This window comes from Corythoichthys intestinalis, chromosome 8, assembly GCF_030265065.1.
Source record: "Corythoichthys intestinalis isolate RoL2023-P3 chromosome 8, ASM3026506v1, whole genome shotgun sequence".
NCBI classification, from domain to species: domain Eukaryota; kingdom Metazoa; phylum Chordata; class Actinopteri; order Syngnathiformes; family Syngnathidae; genus Corythoichthys; species Corythoichthys intestinalis.
In genome coordinates, this window is record NC_080402.1 from 35,933,149 (window position 1) to 35,947,893 (window position 14,745).

The 14,745-nt window shown below is 38.1% G+C and overlaps 1 protein-coding gene across 1 annotated transcript in view; it reads left to right on the plus strand.

Annotated features, from left to right (window-relative positions):
* Positions 1–14,745, plus strand: part of LOC130920381 (high affinity choline transporter 1-like) — a 41,042-nt gene that overhangs the window by 16,566 nt on the left and 9,731 nt on the right. Inside the window, exon 5 of the mRNA XM_057843563.1 lies at positions 8,847–8,995. Within this exon, the coding sequence (XP_057699546.1) occupies positions 8,847–8,995 (149 nt within the window). The remainder of the gene's footprint in view (positions 1–8,846; positions 8,996–14,745) is intronic.

Here is a 14,745-nt window from a genome sequence, read left to right on the forward strand (position 1 = left end):
TTACTTTGCGAGGCTGTGAGTCGATCGGGTTACAGTTTCTTTGTGTAGATTATATTTACTCCGTCTTCTCTACTATAATGAGGACCAACACGGTACGACAGTATAACCCAGAAACTTCAACGGCACAACGTGGCCGCCGCGAGAACGCAGTGAAACACGGGCATTAAAGTCAATCAGCCAATGCACACCAGTCGCAGTGCGGCCGCGTGTTAGATGCGTCCCAGAAGCGGCTCAACACGAAGCACGCGAAAAGAACGGCAGAGTTTATTATTTGACGGCGACGCGACCCTCCTACGTCAATACTACTACCGGTAGCTAGGATCAGGCACACCAGAAGTCACTCGTGTAAAAATACGGTGGATCCGGTCGATTTTCAAACTAATATGCAATCATAACCCACTTTTTGAGTCCATCAGATCTCTTGAGTGGTAGATCAGGGCACAGTTGACTTGTCCTTTGTTGATTTACTGCTCTTCTCTGCTATAATAATAACCAACACTGCCCCGTGTTCAATACAAAACCCTCCTACCACAACAAAACAAGTAGGAACTAATATTCACATAGGAACTAAAGTTATACAATATCACTATACAATATAAATGAAAACTACATCACATTTGTAAAATATAAACACATAATAAAAAAAATAATAGCACATTTAAATAAAATAAATTGAAATGAGCTAAAACACCTGTAATTATATAAGAAGAATAATACACAGGTCCTGCTTACACAATTAAATTTCTGTGTGGCGCTTTAACTTGAGAAATCCATCAATAAAGCTTTTGAAAACCGTTCATAAGAAGAAAAAATGATTCATTGAGGCATTTCATTTGTAAAGTACATGTTAAAATCTTTGTCATTGGGATTGCTTTTCTCTTTACCACAGGACTTCTTTTTTCTTCTTTCTTTCAGAAAGAAAGCTGACCAATAAGCGGGGTCTGAAAGACAAATTGTTGTTGGATTATCTTAAATACCCGCTACTTTTTGAGCAGAATTCTAGCTTTGAATAGGCTAATGTTCCGATTGTTGAAAGCACAATGGTGTGTAATAAACAACTAGCACATTTATATTTTGCATTTTGTTTTCTTACTGTACCGAAAATGAACCGAACCGTGACTTCATAACCGAGGTACGTACCGAACCGAGATTTTTGTGTACCGTTACACCCCTAATAAAAATTGATATAAATGAATAAAATGGAAATAAATGTTGAAATAATTATAAATAAATTGAAATAGATAAAAATAAAAATAAAGAAGCATAAATTGAAATAAATAAATATTGAAACATTGAAATAGATTATTATATATTGAAATAGAAGCCTTTTAATGATACATCCAATAACTGATTTAATTGTGTATTTATTTTTTGCACTCCTGGTCTTTCATAGTTTGCTGATGGACTGTTCCACTTCGAAAATTACTGTGCACCAAAGCTCAATCCAGATTCCATAAAGGCATGTATTATAAGTTTTGGTCTGCCGACAATTTTCTGCAGCCGTTTGGCTGGCGCGATGCGAAAAATAAACAAATTAATCTGCAAAATCAGCTGAATGCACAGTCCATCTGCATGCTATAAAGTAGGGGTGGGAACCTCAGGGCACCTCACGATACGATACGATTCGCGATACAAGGTACACGATAACGATTATCTCACGATATCACGATACAGCAATTATCGATATACTGGTCAGAAATTTGATACATGATAGTCTACGATACAACTGTTGAAACGAAAAAAAAATATATATTTCAAAATAGAAAAAAATACTGTTTAAGTCATTTATTGAACAGTGACCTTTTTTGTGCAACATTGCTGCAAAATGTACATCTACTGCAAATTGTGTACCTGCACATATAGAGGAAACACACCACAACCACTGATATCTCTTCAGATCATGATGATTGGCACCCTTAATTTCTTTTAAAGTTTTAAATCTTTTAAAAAATAATTAACAGAGCTGTAGGTGTCTGTCAGTTGAGCTTGGAGTGGGGCAATGATAAAATTGGTGGGTCTTCTTATATGACCTTTGTTGCCAAAAGCATTGGTTTGAGCCCTTCCCCAATCTGCTTCAGCGTTTGAGATGTCGCACTCAGTCAGTCGCATTCTTCCTCACCTTAAAAACAAAATAAAACAAAATATATTAGCTTCTAATAGCTTTTGAGTTTAAATCCTGATTTTTTTTTTTTTTTTTTTTTTTTTGTGTTGGAAGTATTGAGTAAATTAAAAAAAAATATGAATGTATAGAAATGCAAATAAAAATGCATGAAAAATGCAATAATTACCTTTTTTTTTTTTTTTTTTTTTTTTTTTAAATATGTAGGCTACATTAATTAACATGCACATCACCTTATATATCTTGGAAGCTATTCAAACCATTTTTATAGCTTATTGTATCAAAATGGTAGTAATAACAGTTTGTGTAGTAAACTATGGAAAGTGTTACTCAAATAATATCAAATAAATCAGTAAATTCATGTAGAATTGTTTGATGTTCCTTTTCATCCAGTTTAGGGTCCTGGTTTATTTTATATCATTCAACACCAAATATCATCAAAATAATACATGTAAATTAAAAAGTCAATTACATTGCAAAATTTTCTTACCTCAAGTGATGCAAGCGAAGCACACCAACTCCGGTGTCCCCTACGTCACCAGCTGCCAGTGAACCTTATTTTTCTTAGAATACAGCAAAGTCCTTGTTCACTTTACTTCCTTTCTTGTTGGTGTATAATCTAAAGTGTGTCCTCATGTGTGATTTGTAGCAATATTTTCTCACTTTTTCCTCCACCGTTCTCACGGAGCGTTTTTATTTTTTTCAACCCACTTGGAGCTTCGTCTCTCCTTCTCTAGACGACTTGTGCGCACTTTACCTTCACCACCACTCATGTGCGCCCCTAGTGGGCCGCCAAGGAATTGCTCAACAAACATTGAGCAGTTTACAGCATTCATACTCCATTGTATGGCCAATATGTCAACTAAAAGTATCGATACTTGGTGGGAGCATATCGATAACAAATCGGGTTGCAAAATATCGTGATATATCGCTGTATCGAGATATTGTCACACTCTTACTATAAAGCAATGCTGTATTGTGAGATGCTGACCCGGGTGATGTCACATTCGCATTCGCCCTCAACCTGAGACTGAAGCACTAAAAGTCACTCATTTTCATGGCGCGGCATTCAAATATTGAATACATAAAACAATCGCTTCCACACACATCCAAGCCGTCCATTTCATTCGGGAGCATAAAACACCACGTCAAATATGAAACAAACATGCTTTTTGGTCTCATACGCACCTATACATTACGAAAGGGATGTCATTTAAATTCATAAATCACGGCAGGTAAGCAAATACTTTTGGCAATATGGTGTATGTTCGATTACATTGCTCTAAATTAATAAAACAAACCTAAAGGTCACTTCAAGTGTTTCTTTACTTTCACCACCTTGTTATTTTTGTCTGAGTGATCCCAAAACTTTGAGGGGCAGTAGCTATAAGTAGAGATGCTCCGATCGATTGACCACCGATAATTAATGGCCAGTTTCCAAATTTCAGAAATACATCAATAACTATCGTATTGTAGGCAAGCTTGCAAGTCGTTCAGGAAATACTACACGCTTACAAATGGAGTTACTGAACCTCCCAGCCTTGTTCAGGGTACTGTGTCGGTGCCTCCCTTTTCCCAGTGCGGAGGTTCAGACGGCAGCTACTGACCCAAACAAATATGTCTGCTTTGTGGAAATTCGACGGTTGTTCGAATGCTGGAAAAATTTGACATGGAAAAAAAATCTATAAAATACACAATTTGACATTTAAAAAGCAAATACTGGGCAGAAATATAGTGAGTTCTAAAGCTCACTCATTTTGAACCTCGCTGTGTGTTACCAAGGAAAGAAAATTGAGAGACAGCTTTGATTGTTTTTCCCCAGAGTCTAAGCAAATGCACTATATTTCTCTTGTGCTTGTGATTTCACTTGTTTTTTTAGCCTGTTAGACAGTTTTAAAATATTATTGGAAAGGAAATTGATCTATTTTACTTTGCATACTAAGCAACAAAGCCACTATAATATTTATGTTGACTGGTTTGCATTAATGAACCCTTAATTTGATATATTTATTCAACATGACGCAATGTGATCAAAGCAATGTGAATGTCATGTTTTATTTGACTTTTTGCTTTAGCCTGTTATGAGTCCAGTTGAGTTCTTTTGACGCTTTTTGCTTTAGCCTGTTAAGAGTCCAGTTGAGTTATTTTGACTTGTTAAAGATTGTCACTATTAGATGATACTGTTTTTTTAAGTTTAACCTTTTGACTGAATACTAGTTTTTTTGTTGCTGCACTAAAAGCTAAATGTTTTTTTTTTTGTTTTGCCATTCGCATGGCAACAGCAGATCTTTAATCATAGATGATTGGTATCGAAATTGGCAGCATAAACCCCTGATCGGAGCATCCCTAGCTATAAGCTAATACTTTTAGTCGCTTTTCATTTAATATATTTTTCAAGGTATTTGTTATGCATTGTTGTTGAAAACGTCAACATTTTGTACTGTAATTCCTGATGTTATTTTTGTATGCTGTTTGTTGGCGTCGTCTGTGCGGTTGTTATGGTGGTTGTATTTGCAATGCTGTTCAGTGTGAATGTGCTCATGTGAGAGCGTGCATGTGTGTCCTTACATGTTTTTGCGTGTGTGTTTTTAATGATGTCTTCTTTTCCAGTGGTATTTCAAAAAGGGGGTTAGACATCGAGCAGCCTGTTGATTGTGAAAGGTGATGAATTATTCAAACCAGGTTGTTCCTATCATGAGACTTTTCTAATCTTTGACTGATTGGTTCAATGATACATGCCTTTACATAACGTCATGTGTATGTGTAATGTTTATACATGTGAAATCTGTTAATTATGGTATCAGTCCATTACAGGAAGGGTGAATAGGAATTTTCATTACATATTTTGAAACCTATTTAGCCTCTGGGTGGACCCCTCACTTAGTAACTTTCACATTTGGGGGACTTCAACTGATCACAAGTTATTAGCCTAGTACAGACAAAGAAGCAGATGCAAACATAGCAATATTTAGAGCTATAGACTAAATGGTAGGATTATTATTTGGCTTAGTATTTCAGTGTGAGAAAAATATTACATGAAGACAAGACTAAACAAGTAAATACTGTCAGGTGTTACAGTATCAGTAGTACAATTACAGTCAAATTTCTGTAGGGAAGGAAACTGTTACTGAGCTCATACCCATGGGAAGTTACGATAACAACTTTTTTCAGGGCGGTATATTTTCTCAAACTATGGCAATAAACAATTGAATTGTTGCTTTTCTTCTTCCTCCTGGCATAATATTGCAACATATATTTAAATCATCAAGTTCATGAGCCAACTACCTTAAATATTCAATAGTATCTGTATTGGCAATACTAGCCCGGTAGTTACTGTAGTTGGACCAGATGGATGCCAAAATCTGCAGTATCACGCACCATATTTTCCACACTAAATGTGTCCGCCCTACCGCAGAGAGCTAGTTGAACTGGGCAACGTCTACACTAGGACGAATAATTTTTTGTCTTGCAATTCGGACAATATTTTATACCTGTCTGCACTACGATTAAGGTGCGTTAATAAACGCCACGCTCCTCAAAGGGATGCCTGCAGGAGCAGACCATGCTGCGCAAAAGGGAGCAGCCTCGTGTGCGACAGTCGCCCGCATTGGTCACCTATGAATTGGAAGTTTATGATTTTTCGGTGTTGTTCGATGTCTTCTCCGAACATATTCAAGTGTAAAATTTACAAGCTATTTCAGTTGTAAAAAGAGCAGCAGGAAAGCCGCATCCGTACCATTCGCCTCCATTGTTTACAATGCCGTAATGGCGATGGCGCACTCCGTCACGTCACTTTCTTTAAGTTCCTTTGTATCTGATTATTATACGGATAGCCTGGCTATAATAGGCAATTTAGGCGCCGTTCAAGAAATTATGCGCTCCTCTAGCCCGTGTAATATCCGGACAAGAGGTACATTAGTGTAGCCGATATGGCGTATAGTCTAAATAATTAAACCTTTAAGGCCGTTATCCTTCCAAGTGTAGACGTAGCCTTATAGAGCGCCTGTACAAGTGAATTTTGGTGACATGAAATTAATTGCACCCTGAAAAAAATTAATTGGCCGTTTTACATATTGGTCGCTAATCATCATGACAGGCCTACATATATATGTGTGCATGCACGTGACAGTGTCTTTCTACGACCAGTCAGCCGTGTTTCTGGGTAGGAAGAGGATCTAAAAGCAACATAGAGCTATTTAAACAGCCCTTGTCTATGGCCTAGCCTAATGCAGCCATAGAGGCCCCCAGTTTTTATCCTAAATTTAGCTCTCCAGTGAAGAGCTCAGCTTGATACACAAGAGATAAGGGATATGCCGCTAAAACTGTAAAGTATACCAACCAGGAATGCTTAAACGATCAGTCAATGTTACCAACAAGACCTTAGGTATTAAAAGAAACTGAAGTCTTGCGTGATATTGGTCAATCCAAATGCATTTTGTTCTTCTTTCCTTCCTGGATATATATTGAAGCTGTAACTATGACTGTTGGTAATATAAAGTAATGTTATGCCATTCAAAGTTGATTAATTAAAACCTCACTACCCTCCAAAAAAGGCAGCTTTCTTGTTAGGTGGTTTTATCCTCCATAAATGTGTGTACATTCAGAACATGTTGGTTCAATTTTTACAGTATGGTATACATTAAAAAAAGTATATATATATTTGGTCCTTTGCATTTAAGAACTTGGGTTGAAACAGCAAATGCTTTGAATTTTGATTGAAGTGGCAGTTTGGTGACTTGTCACCCAGCGTTTCATTGTATGTCACCCACCACATGTGAATGTGGACTGCACAGCGTCTTGTGCTTTAACACCTTTAGCCTGAGTTCACCTAGCACATTTTGGCATTTTAGTGCCAAGTGTGAACAGACCATTGATGACTGCCATTACTTATGTAAAGGTCAGTAGGTAAGGGGTCCGTAGTTGTGTACTAACAGACTAATATTACTAATGCAAGAAATGGGATCATTGATTAAGGACAAGAACGTTCCAAACCGTAGAAGTCAAAAGAGTTCAGCACAAAGATGGGAGAAAGTGCTTTGTGAAAGTTTGTTGGGGTCAGTTAAGGGTGGGCATGGTAGGTCAGTGGGTGGTAAGTGCCGATAGATGGTGTAGATCTGACACTTCTCTGTTTAAGGGCATTGTTGAGGTGTGGCTGCAGGCTGCGGCTGGGGGAACCCTGTCAATGTGGGAGAAGAGACAGTAAAGGTAGTGACGTTTTGCTTGCATTGTTTGAGTAACAAGATGTCTATTTCACTCATTTACATGTACCTACTCATAATGCTTTATCGTTTCAGTTTCTTACTTGAACAAACTTGTTTTTTCATGTTTTGCCCTTGTAATAATCAATGTATGAAGGGGTTTTGGTGTCACAATCAATAGGCTGCTTTTGTTCTTATCGTTCTGTTTTTAGTATTACAGCTTTATGTCCACTTGTTGCTTTTGGATTTTTTTGTGCGCCCAGAGGGAGGTCTCAAAACTCGCTTACTGTGTTCTTCTTGTTCTTACTGTTCTTCTTGGGGAGGATAGTAACTAAAATCTCTCCTCCATTATTTGTGGAGAAATCAAAATGAAATTTGGTAGGTACTGTAAATTTATGTATACCTCGATCCTCGGAGCCGATTTTTTATTTTTTTGTCTCGGGTGATTAATTACATTAAATATGGAAAACTGCTACTCTGTTATTCATCATTCTGATCAGATTTAAATAATGTAGGTATATCCTAGGGATGTATATGCATCGATCCTTGGAGCCAGATTTGTTTTTTATCTCAAGGATTAATTAGAGTAATTGTTAAATTAAAATGGCTATTGTTAGTGGACAGATTGGAATATAAATTTGTAGGTATATTCTAGGGCAGTGTTTTTCAACCGGTGTGCTTCGCCCGTTGTTTCGTCCGGATTAACTTTCACCTGGGATGAGACAAAACCTACTTCATTGTTTCACGTTCCATTAAATATCACACAGAGTAAGTATTCATATTGAGAAATTATATTGTAGCTACATATACTGTACTGAAAATCATTTTGGAACATTTTTAGTTTGTAGTGTGCCACAAGATGTAAAAACATTCCGTGACTCGGAAAAGGTTGAAAAACACTGTTCTAGGGATGTGTGCCACAATCCTCGGAGTCCATTTTTTTGTTGGTTTTTTTTTTTTTGTCTTCTATATTAAATGCGGAATTAAAATTGCTACACAGGTACACACTCAGGTATCTTCTGGGGATGTACATGAATCGATCCTCTGAGCCCTTTTTCTGACTTTTTGTTGTCATTTTTCAGGGCTAATTAATTCCATTCAATAATTGTGGAATTATTATTGGCTATAGATTACAGGTTAGAAGTAGAGGGAGCTGAGCTATCGTGATTAATTTTTAACTTGTTTTAAGATGTTTAATGCAAAACCGTGTCCAATTGTAAATTTATGGACCTAAATGACAAGTGATGCTCTGCTGTTATGAAATTTTGAAATGTTCTATCACCCAGCATAATTAAATAACTAGGCCAAATACATATGTACAAGTACATGGCTTATTTGAAATGTATGCATGTAAATATGTGTCCCGTTTGTCTGTGTGGGAGAAAGATTTAATAGCAAAAGAGAGCTTGAGAACATAATGATAACTTAAACCCATCACAAAAATATGTTGCATGTGTCTCCTGGTGATAAATGTATGTGGGGCCCCATTCATCCCATCCGGTGCTCATTTCCATGCTGTGTTGTTCCAGGTGGAACAATGAAAGTGATCCTGGACCTTTCTTACGCCTATTCCATTATCATCTCTGCCGTGGTTGCAATTGTCTACACACTCTTAGGAGGGCTTTACTCTGTGGCTTACACAGATGTGATCCAGCTCATCCTCATCTTTATCAGCCTGGTATGTAGAACCTGTTGACCTGGTATCCTTGCTGGGTGCTAAGCATTAAGTGTTGATCCGAAAGCAAACATGCACATACATAAAATTTTCAAACTCTTAGACTGCCATTTTGCCGGAAATATTTTGAATCCCTAATTTTCAATGCAGGGCTGCACAATACATTGAGTTAATGGTTAGAAGGCCTGTCTTACCATACACCTGGATTTTCTTCATGTGCTTCCATGAAATTTGCCTGGGCATTGAGTTAATGGTTAGAAGACATGCCTAACCATACATCTGGATTTACTTTATGTGCTTCCATGAAATTTGCCTGGGCATTAAGGCTTTGTCATGGTCCAAAGACATTTTAGGTTGTATTAGGTGTGTCTACCTTTGACCGCCGAACAGTCCAGGGTTTACCCCACCCTTCTCTGAAAATCCAGCTTGGAATATACACTTACCCTTAGTCTATGTAACCTGCAACTATACACAGTATAGTCAGCAATTTGTGTATACTGGTTTAGTCTGCATGATGCCTATACACCCTAGTTTCTTTTCTTCCTGTACATTCACTTGATACGCAAGCAATTGAGACGTTATTTTGTGACTACTTTGACATGGTATTTCATTCAGTTAACCCAGACTATTCACATGATTTTTAGATTTCTTAGGCTTCTGTTGCCTGTTCAGACAACAGTGACACCGTTTATTTCATGGGCATTCCCAATTCTCTGCTTTTCATATCATGCTATTATTTATATATTATGTTTGTGTTCCTTGAAAGTCTGCTGTTTTTGTGTCTGTATGAGACAGATCACATACTTGGCTAGATAGTTGTAGTTTATGGTGTAAAATGGTGTTATACTTGTATAGCGCTTTTCCACCTTTCAAGGCTCTCAAAGCGCCATACACTACATCGCCATCCACCTACTGGTGACGCAGCAGTAGCTTGCTCGAGGATACTTATACGAGTCATCAGAGCAGAGAATCAAACCCACAACCTCTTGGTTGGGGGACAACTAATTTACCACTGAGCCACACCATCCCCATTATGTGTCAATTGTGTTGGAAAGAGCGGGCTAAAGCTCTGGCACAGACACTCTGAGGTGTCCGGGTGTTGATCGTCAACTTTTTCATAACAACTTTTTCGTAACAAATGAAAAAGTGTATCAACACATCCAACAGGTACCAAGTATGAAGTACTTTACAATTACCTCATTGTGACAAAAAAAAACAACCTGGCTATTTGTCAGCCATTCACTGACAGGTTTTGCTTTTTAATAAACAAGAAATAATGAATATGACTATAATTAGTGTAAAAGCTTTGTTAGTATTTATTTGGTATTATGTGTATCAGTGTTTTCGTCAACGATGACTAACAAAAATATTTCCTCGACGAACAATTTTTTCATGATAATGACGAGACGACAACGAGCTCAAAACTTGGGAGACTAAAACATAATGAATGCCAGTTTTCGTCTGATAAGACAAGAACGAGACGAAAATGCGCCATAGTTTCCGTGACATGTTCACAATGTGTGACATTTTGAGGTGTTAGCCTTCATCGTAGCAGTGTCTGGTTGTGACGTGCTGCGCCCTCCCGCCCAAACTCATCGACTAGTGTCCTCTCTGAATCTCCCTATTGCTTGTTTTGAGACACACATGGTATGATTTGTTTTCTTATCTTGGCAAGAGATAATATGCAATGTTACTTTAGACTTTAAAGGACTGCTGAGTGATCATCAGAGACTAAATGTAACTCATAGCGTTAGCATAGAATTCGCGTTCGTGTTAGCATTACGCTATTATTAATGGCAAGCGTCCTCTTAAACTCTTGGACAACGTTTTTTTTACATAGGGTTCGTGGCGTCCAGGTGGGTATAATTAATTGAAAACAATGCACTGTTTTCCTGCTGAGTATGTATTATCATGTGTAGATGCTACAATATGTGCTCGTCTGTCGATTTTCATTTAAAATAGTTGGAAAAGTTTTTTATTTATTTATTTTTTGGAGAGAAACTTCCAAATTTCACAGATGAAAATATTCAGTAAACGTCGACTAAAACTAGATGAAATTAGTCTGAGTTTTCATTAACAAAAACTATACAAAGACAAACACGTCTTGAAATTACTATAATATGACTAAAACTAAAAAGTAATAATGTCCAAAGGACTAAGATGAAAATGAAAAAGGCTGCCAAAAAACACTGATGTGTATGTCACATTCTGCGGCTGGTCCAATTTTGTTTGGTTGAGTTTTGTAGGGGCGTTACCAACGTTGCACTTGCAACTTATTCCAGTTCATCAACAGTAGTATATAGACGATATATAGTAGTGGTGTAAACAATAATTGATATTATTTGTATGCCCGAACCCGAAAAAAGTCCGAAATTTTACGTTATATTTGTAGGCCCGAGCCCGAACCCCCCCGAAAATGTACGTTTTATTCATAGGCCCGAGCCTGTTTTATTTGTGAGGACTCAGGCGAGGAGGAAATGCTGGATGCGATGCATGGTTGCGTTTTGTGTGATCACATTTGTGACGATGCCTATGTGCACAATGATAACAAATTAAAGCCTGTCTTTTGTCACAAAATCTCCCAGTTAAACAAGACTGTAAGATGCATATTCAATAAACATTTATATCTTTTATATTTGTGTGTCCGTCTATCAGGTGGATAGTTCATGCGTCATTTCCTCGGCAAAATGCAATAGACATTTATTTTAATTTCTTCGAGTTGTTTTCTTAATGTTTAAATAGTATACATATTTTTATGATAATTATAAATACATTTACACAACGAAATAATGCTGGAAAGGTTTGTTAGATAACTTTCTGTGTGGGATATTGTGCTCACTATACGCGCCTCTCTGACAAGGAGAGGAACAGCAGCATATTCAAAAATAAACTAAAATACTTTTAAATAACATTCTTTATTTTAATGATTCTCATCAGAACACACAAAAGAACAACCTGTCCTTAAGGGTATGTAGTGCCCTGGGAAAATTTTAATATTCCATCATTTATCCATAAACGCATGCCTTTTGTATTCATATCATGCCACTTCGTGTAATTACACACAAGAAAATGAGAGAAATTTGGCTCGATTGTCAAGCTAAAACGACCGGCGCCCGAGATCTGGCAGATTGTGTGCGTGACGTCACGACAAGTGAAGAGAGTGCCACCAGCCACTAGGGGGGCAGCGCCTGTCTGCATCAATATAATTCCTTCTAGTGAGGGGAGAATTAGGGGTGTTTTGAGCTGCTTATGCTGATGCATTGTGTTCGTCCTGCACATATTCCAGGTTCCCTCATGAAGAAACACCCCTCGTTGTCAATAAAAGAGAATTCAGAATTGACAGTGAGGGGTGTTTCTTCAACAAGAAAAAGGCTCAGTGCTTTAATACTGAATGGCGGCGATGATGGCAGACAATTTCGTTTCTAGTTTCAGCGACGAATCCGACGTAGAAGGACGTAACGAATGTTCATCTAATGGTGACGAGGAGAGTTACGAAGCTTTAATCGATGTTTTAGGTTACCAATTTGAGCCCAAACGAACGCCAATGCAGCGTAATGAAACGGTCATGGAGGGGAGCACTGACACTGATGAAACATCGGCAGCAGATCGTGTGGGAAACACCAATGATTTGTTTTGCATTTCTTTTTGTGAAGCTGATACACCGTGACTGCAAAATAAAGGAATGCATAGAATAATTATCATTTATTGCGCTATCATAGCTTTTCGCTCTGCCAACAGACACAAATATGAATGGGATCAGAGGATTTGTTCTATATATTTTACGAACAATAATTTATACATGTGTCCAGTCCTGTATCCAATGCGTGACATTTTTTTATTATAAAAGAGTACTTACTCTGGCCATTTCAAGCTTGGCTGCTCCCTTCCTTTGCTTAGCTTTAGCCTCCTTTACCAGTCATCGTCCTCTTTCTTGATATCTCGGGACATATAGGTGGCTGCACCTGTATGGTCGGCACCGCATCTCCTTTGAGCAGCAATCTTTTAGCAAAACCCGATTTCTCTTGTCCATAGTTCGAGAAGCTTTCAGGTGGAAAATGCGCACCACAGAAAAGCGTGCCGGAGGCTGTGTCTAGAAAATTAGCCCTCTTTGCACGGACGAACTTTACCCATTGTCTGTGTAGTCCAGCTTTTTTTTTTCGCGTTCAGGAACTCATGGATACTATATTCCGATAAATAACTATTTGTACACCACACAGCACAGCAGTTTTGAACCATTTTTGTGATGTTTTGGTCAAACAAACCCCAACGCTACTCTCTCGTTGTTAAAAAACAATGGCACCTGGCTCCGCCTCGACTGTCAATCACTTGTCGTGACGTCTCCGCCCCATTCGGCTGTTTCCGGAACACTTTCGGAAATTTTCGATCTATTTTCGATAATTGCTCATTAATGTGATTGATTTTTTTTGTTAACTTTATCAATATTTGTTACCTTGGCACATAACGGTTCTATTGATGTCTCACACCCCCTTTGCCACTACATACTCTTTAAGGAGCACTGAAACAAAATAATGACGTTTTAGGGAACACCACGAACTCCACGATGTCCTGCTTAGCACAAAGAGGTGCAGCCCTCGAAACAAATGATAATAACGATGTTTGACTAATATCTTTTAGGCCAGTACAGTTTTTAAAATGCCTGCTCAGCGTCAATGTGTCAGTCTTTCTGCTCTCGTATGAGAGCAAAGCGCCACATTTTTTTCGCATTCGGCAAGGCCGACAGTTTTCTGTAGCATCTTCCACTATCAATTTAAATCCTTTCCACACACCACTCGTGGATTCTCCTTTTCAATCCCACCGTATTTAGTTTGCTTTTCACCTCTTGCGGCTCTATATCGAAATTCAAAAAGGAAATACCAGGATGCAGCGTTGACTCGCGGAGAGCGCCGAGAGCGGGTGGGGAAGATTAAACGGAGGGCGGGGCCACGGCGTTCATGTGCGCACGGGCTCAGGTTTGTGATTACCAAAGCTCCTTCTCTCCGTTTTATCCAATTTATTTATCTTATAACAAGTATTCCTTAGTTTAACATCCATACATCGTTTTAGTATACAAATATGTATTTATTTTTTAAAAAGTTAGCGAGAGAGAAGTCCGGCCCGACCCGACCCGATTGTAAATGATTGACATTTTGGGCCCGACCCGGCCCGAAATTCGGTCAGGTCTGGTTCGGGCTCAAGATCTAGGCTCTACTGAAGAGGGAGCTACTTTACATTCAAATATCAATCCATTCCCTGGATTGATATTGCGATAAAGATGCTGCTGCATACAATATTTTCTTTGTCGTTTTCTGTAATATTTACTTGAATATTTTTGATGAGTCGTTGTGACTAAAATACAGTGACTGTTATTACTGATTTTGCACAGGAGTTCAGATGTTGCACTGTGTGAAAGGCTGCTACTGTGTGTAAAAAATACAGAGAAAGCCCTGGTCTCATTCAAAGCACTAATTAAATGCTGTGATCTGTTTTTTTTTTTTTTTTTAATGAATATATCTGAACGTATACTATTTTCATTTGACTTCAACCAGGAGTGACACGAGCCAATAAAAATTTGGTTAATGTCTGACCGCTTGTGTTGCCTCATGATTCACGAAAAATATGCTTTGCTTTAGAATTTTAATGCATCCCAGGCTTTAATGCATCGCGATGCATTGCCGAATCAAACCGAATCGAATCGTGACCCTCTGAATCGAATCAGATCGAATCGAATCGTAGCCCTCCGAATCATAATCGAA